Genomic DNA, 16,405 nt, shown 5'->3' with positions numbered 1-16,405 from the left:
CTACACAACATGTCATTAAGGAAATGGAAAATGCCTTGTGTGTCACTATCGATGCTCAAGGCAGCCTGCAAAGACCTGGAAAGCACCGTCCCTCCCAACCTCATTGCTGCACCCGGACCAAACCAGGCCTGCACCCAGGGAGGAGGTGGCCACGTAAAGTCCTTGAGACCCAGCGAAGTCCCATCCGTCCATGACCCGCTGGACTGCAAGAGCAGCAGTTTTCCCTAATGCATCATTAGGTTTCACCCGGGGGAGAACAGGAGGAAGGACTTTTGGGGACCAACAGCTGCAAAAAGCTTTTATCGGTTGAATTTAGCCCTTAGAGTAAGGTTAATAATGCAGGAATAAGCACAGTAACATGCGTTTTCTTCAGAGAGAATCACATCAGAGATACAGGGCACACATCTGCATTCGCTGATGCCTGGGGAGTTGAAAAAACAACAGAAAATAAGAAATTACTCATCCACAGACTTACAACGGGAAACCTTCAGCGTCATTGGCATTTTCTGTACAATTGTCCTCAGTCTTGGAAATGCTGCAAAGCAGCAATAATCACTCCGACTGTCATTTTCTTCCACATTTGCAAAGTAGAGATCTCCCTTAAGGCTCATGGAGACCCTTTCATCTTGCGGAATGTGCTGCAAATCTAGCAAGAAGAAATAATTATGATATGGTAATGATACTGAGCTGTTTCACCAACATGACTACTAATGCTCTCCTGTCATGTTTGCTTCCAGATACAGGATATAACTTTGATGTGAAAAAGGCAGTAGGCCCAGCATAACCAATGGGTTATTTACCAATATTCAACGTATGATTGATAATTGAGAATAAATATTTTACATACAATAATATGCTTATATAAATATATATGAAAAATAATTGATAATGACAAATTGATAATAAAAAAAGTAGATACGAAGGCCTGAAATGATGATATGGAGTTCACCATTTACAGATCTCCCCATGGCCACTGTCCCAAGCACTTTGCTCTTCTGTAACTACAGATTACAGCAGGGGAGCGTTGGTACAAGCTAAGGTCGCTGTACTGTCTCGTGGTTGATCCAGCCAAATGCAGGTCTGTGCTAAATACCTATGTCAGGAGTAGAGAGGCTGCCTTATAAGATCAGAGGTTTAATGTGGCACCCTGTCTGTGCAAGTACTTGGTCAGTATCAGAAGCAAACCCTGCAGGTCATGGAGCCAATCCGAGTTATTTTGCTTCCCAAGAACCAGAAATGCCTGCAGAACACAAATGCTGAAGAATAGCGTGACAGAAACCTGTAAGGAACTAATTATACATACATGAGAGATTTTTTTTTTTTCTTAGTATCATAAATCAACCGTTATTTTATGAAACCAGTGGTGATAGACATAATATATTGTCACATTTTTTCCTTCTACTGTAAATGCAGTAGTCCTCATTACTAGTAGACTAATTTTTTTGAGTTTATTGGTATGTAAGCTTTCTGATATCTCATCTTTAATAATATGTTGTGGCAATGTACTCAACAATTTAACTTTGCGCTATGTAAAAACATATCTCCATTTTCCATTTTTCAATTTTGTTTTTCAATATCCAGATCTTTTTCCTAAGCACTTGCACAATTACCATTCCCATCAATTATGAATCTGTAATGAAACTGCTCTGGAAGACAAATGTTTTGAATCTCCTCAGAAGAATAGTGTAAAAATTGTTTACTTACCAATATTCATCCAATAGATATGCAAAGGTGGGATGCCTTTTGGGGGGTTACAGTGCAAAATCACAGAATCACCATGCTCCACATCAAGGGGCTCAATTTTTTCTTTTGGGAATTTTGGTACACCTGTACAAAAGCAAAAAAGTTCCTATTTTATTGCTACCTTTTGAAATTTTGCCCTTCAATTCCCCCTTAATACAGTTCTTAATAAAATACTTACCTTAAGATCATCCTTTGCATTTTCTGCCTTTAGTTAATACTATTATTAACAAAAGCGATACAGAGTAATGATGCATTTTACTAAGAAATTGATTAAGAAACCTCTGCTAGCACAGACTAGTATTGAAAGCCAGGCAACCCGATGGTGATGTTGAACACATGCCAGTGATGTCCACGAGATTTCCTTAGGCTTTATTTTAATGCATTTATTTTCAAACACTTTCTCTAGCTCCTGTTTGTACTGTCTGGAAGGGACAACTCAATGCCACACAGAAGCGCAGCCTGAGGCTAAGATCGGTGTACAGGATGATGCACTGACGGGTCCCGAGCTGCTCCCGGGAGATCAGAAACCAGCCTGTGAGCGCAGTATGTTCTGGGAAGACTTGGCTAAAAAATGGTTCCCAAGAAGCCATCGCAAGTCAATGCAGGTGAGGAGAGACATCAGGCAGCTATTCTGCCTTGTGCCTGGAGTTGCCCCAATTCTTATCCTCCTCCATAATCAGATGAAGCAGAAGTTTAAAGACTATATTGCCTCCTCATCCCCTCAGGTGTAAAACCTTTGCTGTGCAACCTGCAGACTTTCTCGGGATCCAGAGACAGGATTTGCACAAAATAATATTCAAGGGTGCATAAGGGTTGCACTATTTGGGCTTAAATGTAGGCTAAATTAATGGATCAAGGACTTGTTTAATCACCGAGAGCATCAGCACTGATGCCAGCAGACTGTTCAAAGCCTGAACCACTCTTGGCAAACGTGGGCAACCTGGCCAGTCTCAGCAGCCCAAAATGCAACCAGAGCGCATCCAAGAAGAGGGGAAGCGGAGCTAGGCTGGAGCCCTCATCAAACCAAGCACTGGGAGGCTGCAGCCCAGGGATTATTGCAAACGTAGCCACTCCTTAAACGAATTTAGCTAAGACAGTTTCAGGGCGGACACCATCTTCTGCTTTCATTTCAGACAAGTTCAAGCTAGCAAAAGTTTCAGTTCAGGCAACTGTATTAAACAGCAAAATTAACAGCAATTAAACAGCAAAGGAATGAAAGCATCCTGGCTGTGCAGAATAAACTGGCACAGCAAATATTGCTATCCCAGTGTTCAAGTCATAACAGGGAACTCTGATAGCGAATAAACAATTTAAAATGCCAGTGGGTCCAGCAGCTCCACAGGGCAGCTGCAGTGTCACATCACAGGCGCCAAACCGAGGGAGGAGGGTGAGAAACGGCAGGGCCAGGACTCTGAGGAGACTTTATACATTGTAAGATTAGTAAATGTAAAAAGAAGCAATCGTTATAATGCTGATTGCCTGAATGTAGATTGTGCATAGATTCTATCTCCAGGAGGATTATTAATACATTATGAATTCTTAGGAGAGGTAAAATGGAGTTAATGAGCATTCATTACCCACTCTGTAGGTGAAATTTCAGATAACAAAGGGAACTATACATTCAAATCCAGTATATTCAATAACCTATAGTCTTCAAGCCCTGGAAAATATATCTGCTGATTGCTGGAGAGGTGAAACACTTTCCAATAGGAAAAAGCCAATTTGTTGATCTAAAGCTTACTTATTCCGAAAAGCACATCACTCTCAACAAAACTTTAAGAAAGCTGGATCAGGTGAAGGATAAGGGATTTATGACTAAACCAAAGAGACCAGCAACTAGACTAATAGTGAGATCACTCATCTAGGACATTGGAAACTCTTGTTCAAACCCATTTTCTGCCTCATTTGGCACAACTAAATCTGGGTCTCCAATATCCCAGGTGGGTGCCATAACCACTGGTCTTCTCAGTCAATTTCTGTAGCCAGTAATTACAGAATTATACAAAAATACAGTAAATCCCACCAGGAGACAGTGAAAAATCATGGTCTTGGTGTCATTAGCTGGCGGTGTAGGCATTCATCTCCAGTGGATGGCTCAGATGTCTGCCTTTGGTCCTCAGTGGGGGAAGCAGCAACTTGAACCCCAGTGTCCTCCATCTCTAACAAGTACTTGAACTACAGGCAGTCGGGGCTTCTGGGTTCTTCCGTGTTGTTTGTTTCACTTTGTTCATCATGAAAAACATGCAAAACTTTGATTTTCCCCTCAATGCATAACTTTGAGTGTTTTGAACCCTTGAATTTTGCAAGAGACGAAATCGCAGCTTTCATGATTAATTCCTGAGCTAAACTTTCCGACAAGCATATTTTCTTGCTGGGGTCCCATCGGTCTCAGATTAGAAAAATAACTGCTTCTGAATTCTGCAGCAGGAGATTTATTAAAGCTAAGAAGCTAATATCACATTAGACTTTGGCTCTTGCACATTTGTCTTCAGTATGTATATGTAGGCAACATTTTTTTTTTTCAGTGTTCCTCTGTTTTAATTACTGGATATTCCAGAATCAATCACTACTGATTTGTGGCTGATCATAGAAACTATCATCGCTGAATTAAGCTCAAAAGTTATCTTACAAGATTAATTGTGTCATGAAAGTGTTGAATACTGTATGGAGTTATCAATGCAGCACATGGACACTGTAAAATTTACAACCAATTGATCTCATTGCAGCGATATCATTAAAACTGTCATGTCAATCTTTCATGCAATTCCCCACACACAGATATAATGAGAGGGGACAGAGAATCCAGCATAGCTCCAAGTGCTACCTCTCACATATCCATAACACAGGGGAGAACAACATTATTTAATGACTCTGAGAAAGGCTTGCCGAAGTGCCAGCAGGATGGCTCTCACGACACAAGCAATCAAGTGGCATGTATGAAACAGCCATAGGGAAGACGAAAAACTGCACGCCTGACTTCTGTATGGAGACATCTTCTAAAAGCCCAACGTGACATATAGAGCTCTCAAAACAGTCTTGGGAAAGGCTTCGCTGCCCAAATACTGTTTCCTGACAAGGCTGTACTGTGAATGCTGTACAGCACTCAAAAAACAGAATTACAGAGCTCTGACAGTGTGTAAACCATGGAAATGAAAGATTATCAATGTCCAGAGTAATTTTTGTATGGAACCAGGCTCTGTTTAATCCCCAGGGTGACTCAAAGTTTAATGACCAAACTGTACTTGAGATTAGGCTGAAATACCATCAGCAAATTAGGTTGGCTGAGAGAAATTCCAGAAAGGAGGCTGGGTCATGCCCTCCTGCTTCTTATCTGTTCAGAAAATGCAGTATCTCAGCTAAAAGCAAAGAGGAGGGAGAGCAGTACAATGCAATATAAAATCTAAATTCGAGTTTAGTAGTATAGATTCAAAAATATAGCAACCAGAGTTGGGGCACGCCAGTCCCCAGCAGCATTGCTTCAGATTTACTCGCAGGACACTTTGTTTTACGGCTTAGTTTTTGTCCTACTGCTGACTACAGTGACTTCACACAACTATAACTGTATTGAGTATGGCAATTTATACCAGTTTATATGAGAATGGAGTCCATTCAATCTGATATTTTACATGTTTCTGGGTAAAGTGTTGAGAGATAGAAATGAAGGAAAAGGGTTTCTCGAGGCAACTCGAGAAGTCCTTGAGTCCCCTGTGTCTAGTTTCTGCCAGCAGCTGCTGTAAAATAGAAGTCAACTCAGTATGGTAAATCAGCAATTAGGAAATATTTTTGGAAACTATTGCAGGAAAACATCACTATACACCAGGTCTGTTTTTATAACCTTCTCTGTGGATGCTGCTGGAGATGTGTCCTGGGCTAGATGGGTGCTTTGCCTGACCCATCGTTGATACTCTTAAGTTCTTCCATGCAAATAAATCCTTAAAGGATGCAATAGTGAGGGAAGGTGGAAATAGTCAAGAAACTTCTATATCCTGGAAATTCCCAGATCCTCAGATGCTTCAATTAGTAGCTAGCTGATTTGTTGTACAAATCTATATCTTGTGCAATGAACAGCCCAACATGTCAAAGAATCATAAATGTGACTTGCAGTCACTGACCACATGAGTTGTATCGAACAGAGTTTGGGCAGCTTCCAGTACACATCTCAGTGCATCAATCGCTACTCTGTTCCATGTAGTATGTGCAGCAGTTAAATCTGCAGTTTCCATTGCAGCCTTTGAACTGTTTATGAGATACGATCTTGCTTATTTATGGGGTTTTTTAATTGCTGCATTAAATTGAAAAAGTTAGGAAACTCTGTCTGTCAGGAAGACCATGGCTGTCAGTTCACTCGCTCTCAAAGAAGCTTCTATGATGGAATCAGTGACGGTCTTCTTTTCTGTGTAAATCTTCCTCTATTGCCCTTTCCAAAACGATGGTCGCTGGCAACAGTCAGAGTGATCCCAACAATTTAGGTGTCCACAAAAGTTGTCAAAGGTATAAGACACTGGTTTAGGAGGCAGGAGGTTTAAGCTTTATTCCCACTGCCTGCAAAGGCTCAGTGAGTTACTCTCTTTTGTTTTCTCTTCCAAAAAACCTATACTGAATGTCTTCACAAAGCGTGTTACTGAGAACTCCTATTTTAGCTCATTATCTTTTAATGACTACACAACATTCACATCTGCATAGCATACCCTGCCACTGGACAATTTTATGTTTAAGCTATGTTTCCCTCCTCAGATCTTTGGTCTTTTAGAGCAACAGCTTTAGAAATACTGAGCATAAATCTTAACGCAGTCAACCATGAAAAGTCTTTCACAGTACAGTTAATTAAAGAAGTTTAAACCACACTTTTTCTCCTTCCTCTGGCATTAGGCCTATTCCCTAAATACAGGAGGAGGATAGCTGAGGTCTGTGTTCTTGCCATTTGAATTTATTTTCATGCTGCATGTATCTTGTACCAATCTGGACTTTGTAAATGATGCGAACGTATAGAGAACCTCAGACCCCATTCTTCCCCACGCTCCTTAATGTCATCATATATAGAGGAGGTGTGGTATTTTTGTTATGTAGGTGACATTTAATGATAATTTCTGCTGACATTTCCATCGTTTTCCTGGAATGAATAGTGTGAGTAAACAGTTTTTAGTTCTGCTTTTCAGCATCAACCTTCCTTTCCTTACAGACGCAGTGTTCTCCTTCTGCAATGTAAATGTAATTTATGAAAGAAACTGGCCTAGTCTGACTTGCTGGGTTTTCTTCACTCCATTGGCATAGTGACTTGCCAAGTAGCTTACATTTTAGTTGAATACAGCTGGCAAAGCACTGCCACCTCTGCATCATTGTCATGAATGCATGTAGTCATCTCACATGTACCAGCCTCTGCTTCAAAACCTGATGAATAGAAGCAATTTATCCCAAACTCTTCTGTGTCAGTGATTGCCCCATTTACAGAGGATCTGTACACCAGCAGATCTCTTTCACTTGAGCACAGTTGTAGACTATCCACCACTTTAGAAAATCACAGGTGTCTTCTGTTACTCTCTGAATCCTCATTTAATTGGCAGCATCTACATTGCACAGTTAAATGAAAGAATTGATGGCAGAAGAGCATGAATAAAAGTAAATGTGCCTTAAAAGGTGTGGGAGTCAGGTAAATCTCTAGTATATTATCTGTACTATTTATTTATTTTCTGGATTTAGGATTTTGCATGTATTAGCACTAAAATTCCTCTCGCATTTTGTAACAACCATGTGTGTAACTTCTCAGTTAAGTTGTTGTTAAGTATGTCCAGTATATTTAATATCTACTGAAGCTAGTATAGACAATGTTTCATCAAAAGCAAAAATTATCTGCCACGAGTAGAGATTCAATAATACCAGATACAGACATGAACTTGTTCTTGTTTTCCATTTTTAAGCATCTTTTTTGGTTCAGTAGCAATGGAGTATCAGAATATTTTGCTGGAGGTGACACACGTTCACTGAAACACGACACTGAGGTCTTGAACTCCTCTGAAAATTAATGAGTCTGAGACACTTTGCTTAAGAGAAGTCGTATTAACCCCACTGTCCTGGCCAGACTCCAAAGTGAATAATTATGTCCTGTCTAAACCTCTGAGTAACTGCGTCATTCTCCTGTTTCTGCCTGAAACTCCGGCTGACATCAGGTACATAGCTGCACTGTCCTACCCACGGAGCCAACTCACATCATTAATTCAGCAAATTTCAACTTACTGTCCTAAAACTTTGTGCCGTTCTCCTCTACTAAGGAATGCTATTCCCTTAAAGCAACTGGAAGTGTAATCTTGGTAATTCCTCACCAAACACCAAGCTACTGCATTAGGGGATGCTATGCAATACAGTGTAATGTGAAATAAATTTAGCGAGGAAAAAATCCATAAAACTGGCTGGAAGGAAAATAAATCCTCTCTTTCATAACACTACATTTACGTGGCATCCTTAGCAGCCCTCTTCCAGGAACTCCCCCAGCCCCTGCGATGTGTCCTATTTCCAACATGATCACAGCACCACGACCCTCCCGCCCTGGCTATGCCTTAAATACTTCTGAGGATTATTTCTTATGATTAAAACATGACAGAAATTATTATGCATGTTTCTCATAGCCCGTTTCATCTGCACTGACCTGCTAGAAGTAGGTTTTTGTAGCTAGGTGGCCATCTCTTGCCTCTGCATCTCAGCCAGATGACTGTGGAGATATCCCCCACCATGTGAACGCAGCAATTCCACATGTGCCCAGTCCTTTGAGATCCCCTGATAACAAAATATTGTAGGAACTTGGAAATAAAGGATCTAGTCTAAAGAAAAGCTCCACTGACTGCACTGTTGATTCTCCTCTTCTGTGCCACTTGACTATGTTAGACAGTCTGCTTCATGTTCTCACTCTGCTCCCTCATAGAGCCAGTAGAGTTTCTTGTCCTTTTTAGTCCCACTAGGAAGGTTCTGCCTCAAACTCTCCTCTTCTAATTTCATAGATTTCGATCCTGAATTTAAGACCAATTGTGTCTTCATCATCCTATATTACTTTCAAACTACAAGTGCTTAAATGTATTTGTACAAAGCTGGTTGTATCAGTGTTGTCCTAATCATTACCTTGAACTCTGTGTCAGTAAATTTCATCCCACTCCTATAACCCTGGTCCTTAAAATCATCCATTTCCCCCTCTGCCCTTCCTCTGTGCTAATGATGGAAGGACACATTTCTAAGACCAATAATTCTCAAACTACTTTTTTGAGCTCATTTTCCATTCACTTCCAGGTCCTTAATATTCTCCCTGTAAGTATTTATACCAAACCCTGAACGCTGCTGACATCAGACTAATGAACTCACAGACGACTGGATCGCTTCCCCTGAGCTTTCAAACGTTTGCATCAGTTACTATTTTGCAGTAATAAACTGCTATTTCTCCCATCCTTTCCCCCAGCTTCTGATCTCATGTTCCTTGCTCTGAGATGGGGACCATATTGTCCTCCCAATTTCTGGGCACTCAGTCACAGTTGCCAAGCTGAAATATTACAGTCCTATGACTCTTAACAACATTTGCTTTCCAAGAAATATTTGGAAAGTGAAAGCATCACATGATTCCTAATTCTAATCAAATAAATATCTCTAGTATTAGAGAGATCACTCCAACTTTAACTCAGGGGTTTCCCCAAACTCGCAACGGTTCTTTTACAACACTTCCCCGAAGTGATTTGACGTAAACTGATTTTGCTTTCTCTGACAATTACTTCCTATTCCTTTATTGCCCACTACATTTTAAAACTTTTAATATATTTCTAACACTGTTTCATGCTCTATGCCATTATGTCTATCTTTCATGAACAGCTAATATTTTTCAATAACTGTACTGCAGTTAAGAAAGCTACTCTGCTATTTTTTCTGCTATTTGTTTTATCTCCCCAAATATTTTGATTTCTTTATTTTCATGATGTGCTGGCATCGGCTCACAAACAAATTGTCTCTGCCCAGATTAGGTAAAGAATTTACCAGACTACAACTCTCATCAATATTTATGCTTTCTTCCTCACAGAAAGAGATAAGCATTAGAACTGGAAGCATCACCAGAGCAAATAGTGGCTCTAAGCAAATACAAATCAGAAAAGAATCCTTTGGGGTTTTATGGCAAAGGCGAAGCAAGTGCTTTATAAAGGCATTTAAACAGTCAAGTCAAAGCAAATAATAAATTTCTGTCATTGAACATTCAGCTCTCTTGAGACAGCTATTAAGAAGTTTATACTAATTTACCCACTACCTCATCCTCTAGAGGCAAAGAGGGGCAGATGACACTCAGAAAGCAAAAAAACCTAATAAATGTTTTCCAAATTAATATATCCAGGTAAACATATGCATTATTTACCCAGTTGTGTTTGTATTAATTAAAGTTGATAAGGAGTGTCAGTATCAGCACTTGGAAACATGTAAGGACTTGATAGTACAGTGGTATTGTCCGAAACCCTGCATTCAGATTTAGTTTCTGTCCTCAAAACCAGGAATGAAATGAAATGAAATAATTCCAGGCAGCATACGGATTTTTTCCTTCCAATATTCACCGAATATTGGAAGGAAATAACAAACAGTGCATATTTTACCATACATCACCTTAGTAACTAGTTCTTTCCCATTTAACTTGCCTAAACACAGTTTTCACCTTAAAAAAACAACAAAACAAAAGCAAAGTAAAAGGCCTTACTTGGAACAATTAGCTCAATTTCTTCTGACATGGCAGTTCCCAGCACATTGGATGCATAGCAACGGTATTTCCCTTGAAAATTGGTGATGATTCCACGGTTTTGAATCACAAATGTTCCAGAGTTGTTAGATGCAACTATCCTTGGGTCAGATAACAAATCAAATGGTTTTCCATCTTTAGTCCAGTTGAAGCTGGAAAATAATATGAGTGTTACAAAGGGCAGATCACAGAACAGAGAGCACTATGGTACAAAACCAGTGGTTAATACGAGTCCAACAATGCACTAGAAAGAAGAACTTGATATAAGAGGAAAGAGTTGGATGGTAAAATGACCACTGTGCTACTATAACTTGTGTTAGCTATTGGGCATGTCTCTCCTGTTGGACACTTCACTTTTGGATAACTGACTGTGACATGAAATAAGAATACCAAGCTTAAGGCAAGGACAAAAAATGAGAGAGTCCATCTGTGAAAGCAAAAGCCGCACAGTGAAAGGAACTAGAGGTTTGAGAAAAAGCTGGGTCTGTAGGAGAGCTGGTGCTTTTGACTGGCAAAGATTGATGGGAGCATTCTCACCAGCTACAGGAGATACCACGGTTGAACCCAGGAGAAACTGAGATGACTCTCCTGAGTTTCTCCTGGTCTTCACATAGAATCACTTGTAGTTTTGATGCTACTGGGTTGTGATTTTAATGAGTGCTGAAGTATTGGTCATAGCTGGTATCTGGAAGTCTCAGGTGGCTTGAAATTGGGCTAGACTGATTCAAAATAAGAGACAGCTGGGAATGACAGTATAACATGCATTTAGTGGAATACGTACCTTTTTCAATGTTTTAAGAGAATAAATTAATGTCAACAGAAACGTATGTTTTGGCACTTCTAGTATTGGCAAAACTACCTTGCGACTGTATGGAGGGGAGTATGGGTTCCTACTGCCTAACCATCGCTATCACGTACATTTAAATATACCGGAAAACTTTTCACTGATCTGCTGACAAACAGTGAAGCAAAGGAAATTTGTTATCACACTACAAACCTCCATTCAGAGTTCAATTAAAAAGGATCAAACCATCTTGATATAACAATAACAACTGCCTTTTTCAAGCAAGTTTAAATTGTGTTGTGGAGAAAAAAGAAAGGAAGAATAGAAACGACATGCAAACCAGCTATTAATTTAGCCCATATACCATCCAGTGGTGAAAGTCTCAGGAGAAGCTTTTACTGTGTTATTATTAAATTTTTGTTAATCACATTTGCATTAAAAATCTTTTCCCTTTTACATTGGTATAAAATACATAAAGCTTATCTTTGGATATTTATTTGAATAGCTCTTTATGTGTATATTTGTAACACCACCACGGTCATGATAATGTCAGGTACAGACAAGGTATCTGATAAAATGCAAATGTGATCTCTGAATACACGGTTTAATGTGCTTGGTATTTTTAGGGCTGCTGTGGAAAAGGCAGAAGAACAGCTGGGACCCTCTGATTACCATTACACCCCTCCTATCTTTTGCAGCACAGCCCAGACAAGCTCTTTTAAATCATGGGGTGAACTTAGCACATGCTAGAGAAATGGAACACCTCCCAACAAGAAAAAGGCATGTTGTTATCTATTCACAGAGTGAGTGGAAGTGATCGAGCAACAAAAGCTGAATGGCCTAAATGGAAACCCAAACCTTAACCTTGCCTTACGATGATGAGCAGGTTACTATACGTCCCCTATTCCTCTCCTCCTCAAAAACAGAACAGTGTTTGGCAAAGGCTTTGAGTAAACTCAATTTCTGTTTGCTTCTCCAGGTGAAAGCAGTACTCACATGGGCTGCGGGTTTCCTTTAGCTTCACATTTAATTGTAAAGTCCTCATCAAAAGGGTAGGCAACCTGGGTGTGAGATTGCTCCGTGATTGTTGGAAGCTGCGCAACTGAACACAAAGAGAATGGGTTAAGCCACCATTCAAGCAAAACTGCTCCACTCAGGGCCTTTCTTCAAAAGGGTCAATGTCAGGATTGCCTTACTCCTGCAAAGTGAGGCTTGCCTTAAAAAAAAAAGGACAATGATCATCATCTTCCTGGCATTGACAATATTCTCTTCTCCCAAAACTGAACACTATCATGTCCTCAGCAGCCAGAGGAAGGCTTGACAGCACTGACTGTGTTCAGCCAGCCGCTCAGGGCCATCACCGGTGCACGCTTCCATGTATGACCAACCCACCCAGGGCAGAGGAGGGCTGGGGCCATGTTAAAGCTAAAGCCAAAGCATGGGTGTGTGGACTGGTAAATTTGTTCAGTGGTGAAGTCAATAACAGGCTTTTTAATCCAGACACAGATACACATGCGTGAAGCAGCAAACTGCTGTCTCCATCCTGGATAAAATTGCCAGGAAATCCATGGACTGCAAGATGACTTAATACCCCCTCCAGGGTACAGCACGGGAAGAGCCGTTACCAGTCACACAGACACGATGATGTTTCACTAACTTATTTTTTCTAAGGGAATTAAAGTGTTGCAAATGTCTGTGACAGAGCCACATGAGGGAGAACGCTCCCCGCAGTGGAGCTGGGGATAATAGGATCATCACATTGTTATAAACAGCCAGGAAGAAAATTAACATGCTCTTTAGTTTCTTTTTAAGTCCAGGAAGCTCAATGCTGGAGCAAAACGTGGTGTCTTGCCATACCATGCAGTCTCAAACACTTCCGAGCCCACCAGCGTCACTGATCAGACATAATTCTTTTTTATTAAAATATAAAATGCTTCATTAAAGCGAATTAAGGGCTAGATAGTTCCCCCGTGTAGGTACTTAAAAGCAATGGATGCCCAGATAGTTTGTCCTGCACTTTACAGTCACAGCTCCACGTTTGCTTTATTTAACCAGCAGGAGCCACTGCCGTACCTTCCTCCAAAAAAGTTCTACTTCCAAAAGCTGTTAAACAAGTTTGCATAACTTAAGAAAAATATGCTGTAAACCTGCTTGACTGCCTTATCCTTTGCAGCCAGGGCTGTTGGCAGACTCCAGAGTGCTAACAGGTCACGGCAAGTCCACACGATGCCCTGAAACTGGCCCCTGTCCTACACTGAGGCTACAGCACCCAAAGCCCTGCAAAGAGTCTACGTTTCTTTTTCCTTAGGTTTATTCATTTATCCCCACCATAATTCATTCAAAACCCAATATTGTTGAGTTTTGCTTTGCTGTGGGTTTTTTCCCCCCAAAAAAACATGTAGATTGTAATCCTCCTAATCCATCTATATTTGGAAAACGCAAAGCTTGGGAGGTCTGGGCTGTGCTCCAGGCAGTGGGGTCCACTGGCTTTCATTGGACTGGCCCCTATGAGCCTTATGCCATATTTCACACGTGTCCGGAAAGCACACCAACCGTGTCGAACAGGCAGTTTGAATGCATCGTAGCCACAGAGGGAAAAAGGAGGTGCTCCCCAGGGCAGTACGCGAGGTGTAGGAAACACTGCTCTGGGGACTAACGTACACCCCGAAACATACACCTGCTCCTTTTTCGGACTGAAACGGCAGGTTGCAAGACAAATAAAGGTATATGTACATCAAACAAGCTTCAGGGAGATTCAGAGCCAAAATGAGGAATTTATGTGAAGGACAAAACCAAACCCTTGGAGCGAAGCGTTGTGTTGGATCGCAAACCTCAGATATATGTTATTAGACAAGTTTATTGCTACGTTTAAGCAGGTTCAAACAAAGTAGCTTACATTTTTATCACATCTGAATTTCCCAAAGGCCATGTTCTGGCAGAATTAAATTCAAAATGGAACAACTGAAAAGGAGGATTTAATATTTTTTTCTTCAGGGAAAGGTTAAAAAAAAAAAAAGAAAACAAAAAGGGATACCAAATCAAAACAGCAAAGTGTTCAGTAAATAGCTACAACTCACCTGATAATGGTATTTCAATAGCTGCTGCCAAACTCAATACAAAGAAAAACAGGCATATGGTGATCCCCTTTGTGCTTAATAGCGTCTCCATCACTCTTGTGTAAACAAGGAGTCCAAACAGAATGAGAGGTACCTTATGCTTCCTCTCACCGTCACTTCAAATCAGATGTAAGGATGTGAAATTGAAAGTCTAGTGTGGAAAAGAAACAGCCATATTAGCTTGCAATATTAACTTGGTTCTAACAAGGTTATTAAATTTAAGCAGTGCTTCAGGATTTGCAGCTAAATTGCAAATTGCACTAACCGGTACAATTTCTTCTCCTCTCACCCCAGCCCCCTGGCTCTGGGCAGGTCCTCTATTAAATTTCTAACCAAAAAATACGTGCACAAAAGTACAAATCCATTATGGCACAGAAGTCTAATTATTTTTTGTTTTGCAATTAAAAGTACTAATGGTTTAAAATGCGGTATACTTGTAATCATTCCAGTTCATAAATTTTTTCTAATGAGAGATGTGTAAGTTGGAAAGTAACGTAACAGACCTAATGAGAGAAATTTGGTACACTAATGACCTTGTTCATAAACCTCATATGTCTTTTATCTTTCATTTATGTATAAAAAAGGATACTATCTAGTTTAGTTCATTAATAAGGACCAGAACACGAAACCTTTGCTTTTCGTCCATAATCCCAGAACTACAATAGGTAGGTTTTACACAATCCATTACACATCCTTAGGTTCTGCATTACAAGGCAAAAATGTCAGGCGGCTGCCAAAAGGAGACATATTCAGCTCCAATGAGCATTTAAGTGTAATTCACAAAGGAGTAAAGGAGAGAGAATTCTACAAATGTGGGTGTACGGATGATTTCAGTCATCACCATTGTTCACAATATCCCAGTGAAATATTAACTGGTATAAGATGGTTTGTACCTTTGCATCTTCTAACACCTAGCACTTCTGGGACATTTGTCTCAAGAGTATTTAGACTTTAGTTGTCAAGATAATTTTGCACGAGCAATTTTCAAGACAAGGCTTCTATGCTGGAAGTAAGGACCAGCCCGCCGGCAGCCCATAGCGAGCTTTGCTTCAAGCCACCGAGCTCACAAGCAGAGCTGTACAACCATGGCACTATATTTCCAGACTAAGCCTGGCTCACACACAGCTCTTGTAAAAAAAACTATACACCCCGTTAATCCATGGATTAAGCAATCCCGGGACCACCGAGAGCAGCTGGCACGCAGGGGCAGGTGGGACCTGGGCAGCGCGCTGGGGATGCTCGTCCGTGATGTTTGCCATCACGGTTGGTTGACCAGACCTCTGCAAAACACAGGCATGAAGCAGAGGCTTCCCTTTCACCCGGCACGCTCCCTCTCGCATCGGCTCTCGGAGATGAGCAACAGGTCGTGCTGTGGCCCTTTCTCCAGAGGCATGAGCAGGATCGTTTCTGCTTACTCGGCCAACAGTTCATGAAACCTTTCTGGAAGTTAACCTCTTTGAGACCAAAATTCCTGAGTGAAGATGGAAACTGGCCAACAAGGGGACAAGAGACAGACACTATAATCACATAAGCCTCATCTGTTTAGAAATGAGGTTGAAAATCAGATGTCTTTAAGTATCTTAGGCACCGAGCGTTCGCTGATGGAAGACGCTGACTAATCTGCTCAGCGCCTCGCTCCGCAGAGGGGGACGGGGCAGAAGGGCACCAGAGGGGTCGCGGACCCGCTGGCTCAGCTGCCACCCCCAGGTGGTGTCGGGTGTAAATGAGGCAGAATCAGGCAACATCATTAAATTCGGGTTTGTGGCAGTCGATACTTCCCTCAGTTTGATTTCTCCTAGCTCTGACTTGTGAGCAACAGACCTTTCCAAACCCCAGCCCCATAAAACCTGGGCTGTATCACAGCATGGGGGGTACCCACGCCCCACGGCCGCACCGCAGCCCCAGCCGGCAGCTACCTGACGGCTGCACAACTTGTCCCTGCAGGCCTGGGCACCCCTGCCCTGCCTTACCTGGTCCTGGCAGGCGCGCAGTTCTGGATCTGTGCCATCGACGGCA

The 16,405-nt window shown here is 41.2% G+C and overlaps 1 protein-coding gene across 1 annotated transcript in view; it reads right to left on the bottom strand.

Annotated features, from left to right (window-relative positions):
• Positions 1–14,552, bottom strand: part of LOC104625420 (neural cell adhesion molecule L1-like protein) — a gene marked incomplete at its 3' end in the record, with an annotated part of 21,245 nt that extends 6,693 nt beyond the window's left edge. The window contains exons 1-5 of the mRNA XM_010293037.1: positions 14,351–14,552; positions 12,270–12,375; positions 10,451–10,641; positions 1,705–1,827; positions 476–646 (exon numbers count right to left, since the gene is read on the bottom strand). Of these exons, the coding sequence (XP_010291339.1) occupies positions 476–646; positions 1,705–1,827; positions 10,451–10,641; positions 12,270–12,375; positions 14,351–14,441 (682 nt within the window). The remainder of the gene's footprint in view (positions 1–475; positions 647–1,704; positions 1,828–10,450; positions 10,642–12,269; positions 12,376–14,350) is intronic.
• Between the last annotated feature and the right edge of the window lie 1,853 nt (positions 14,553–16,405).

Source organism: Phaethon lepturus, unplaced genomic scaffold, assembly GCF_000687285.1.
Source record: "Phaethon lepturus isolate BGI_N335 unplaced genomic scaffold, ASM68728v1 scaffold12618, whole genome shotgun sequence".
Classification (NCBI taxonomy): Eukaryota; Metazoa; Chordata; class Aves; order Phaethontiformes; family Phaethontidae; genus Phaethon; species Phaethon lepturus.
This window is presented reverse-complemented; position numbering and strand designations above follow the sequence as displayed.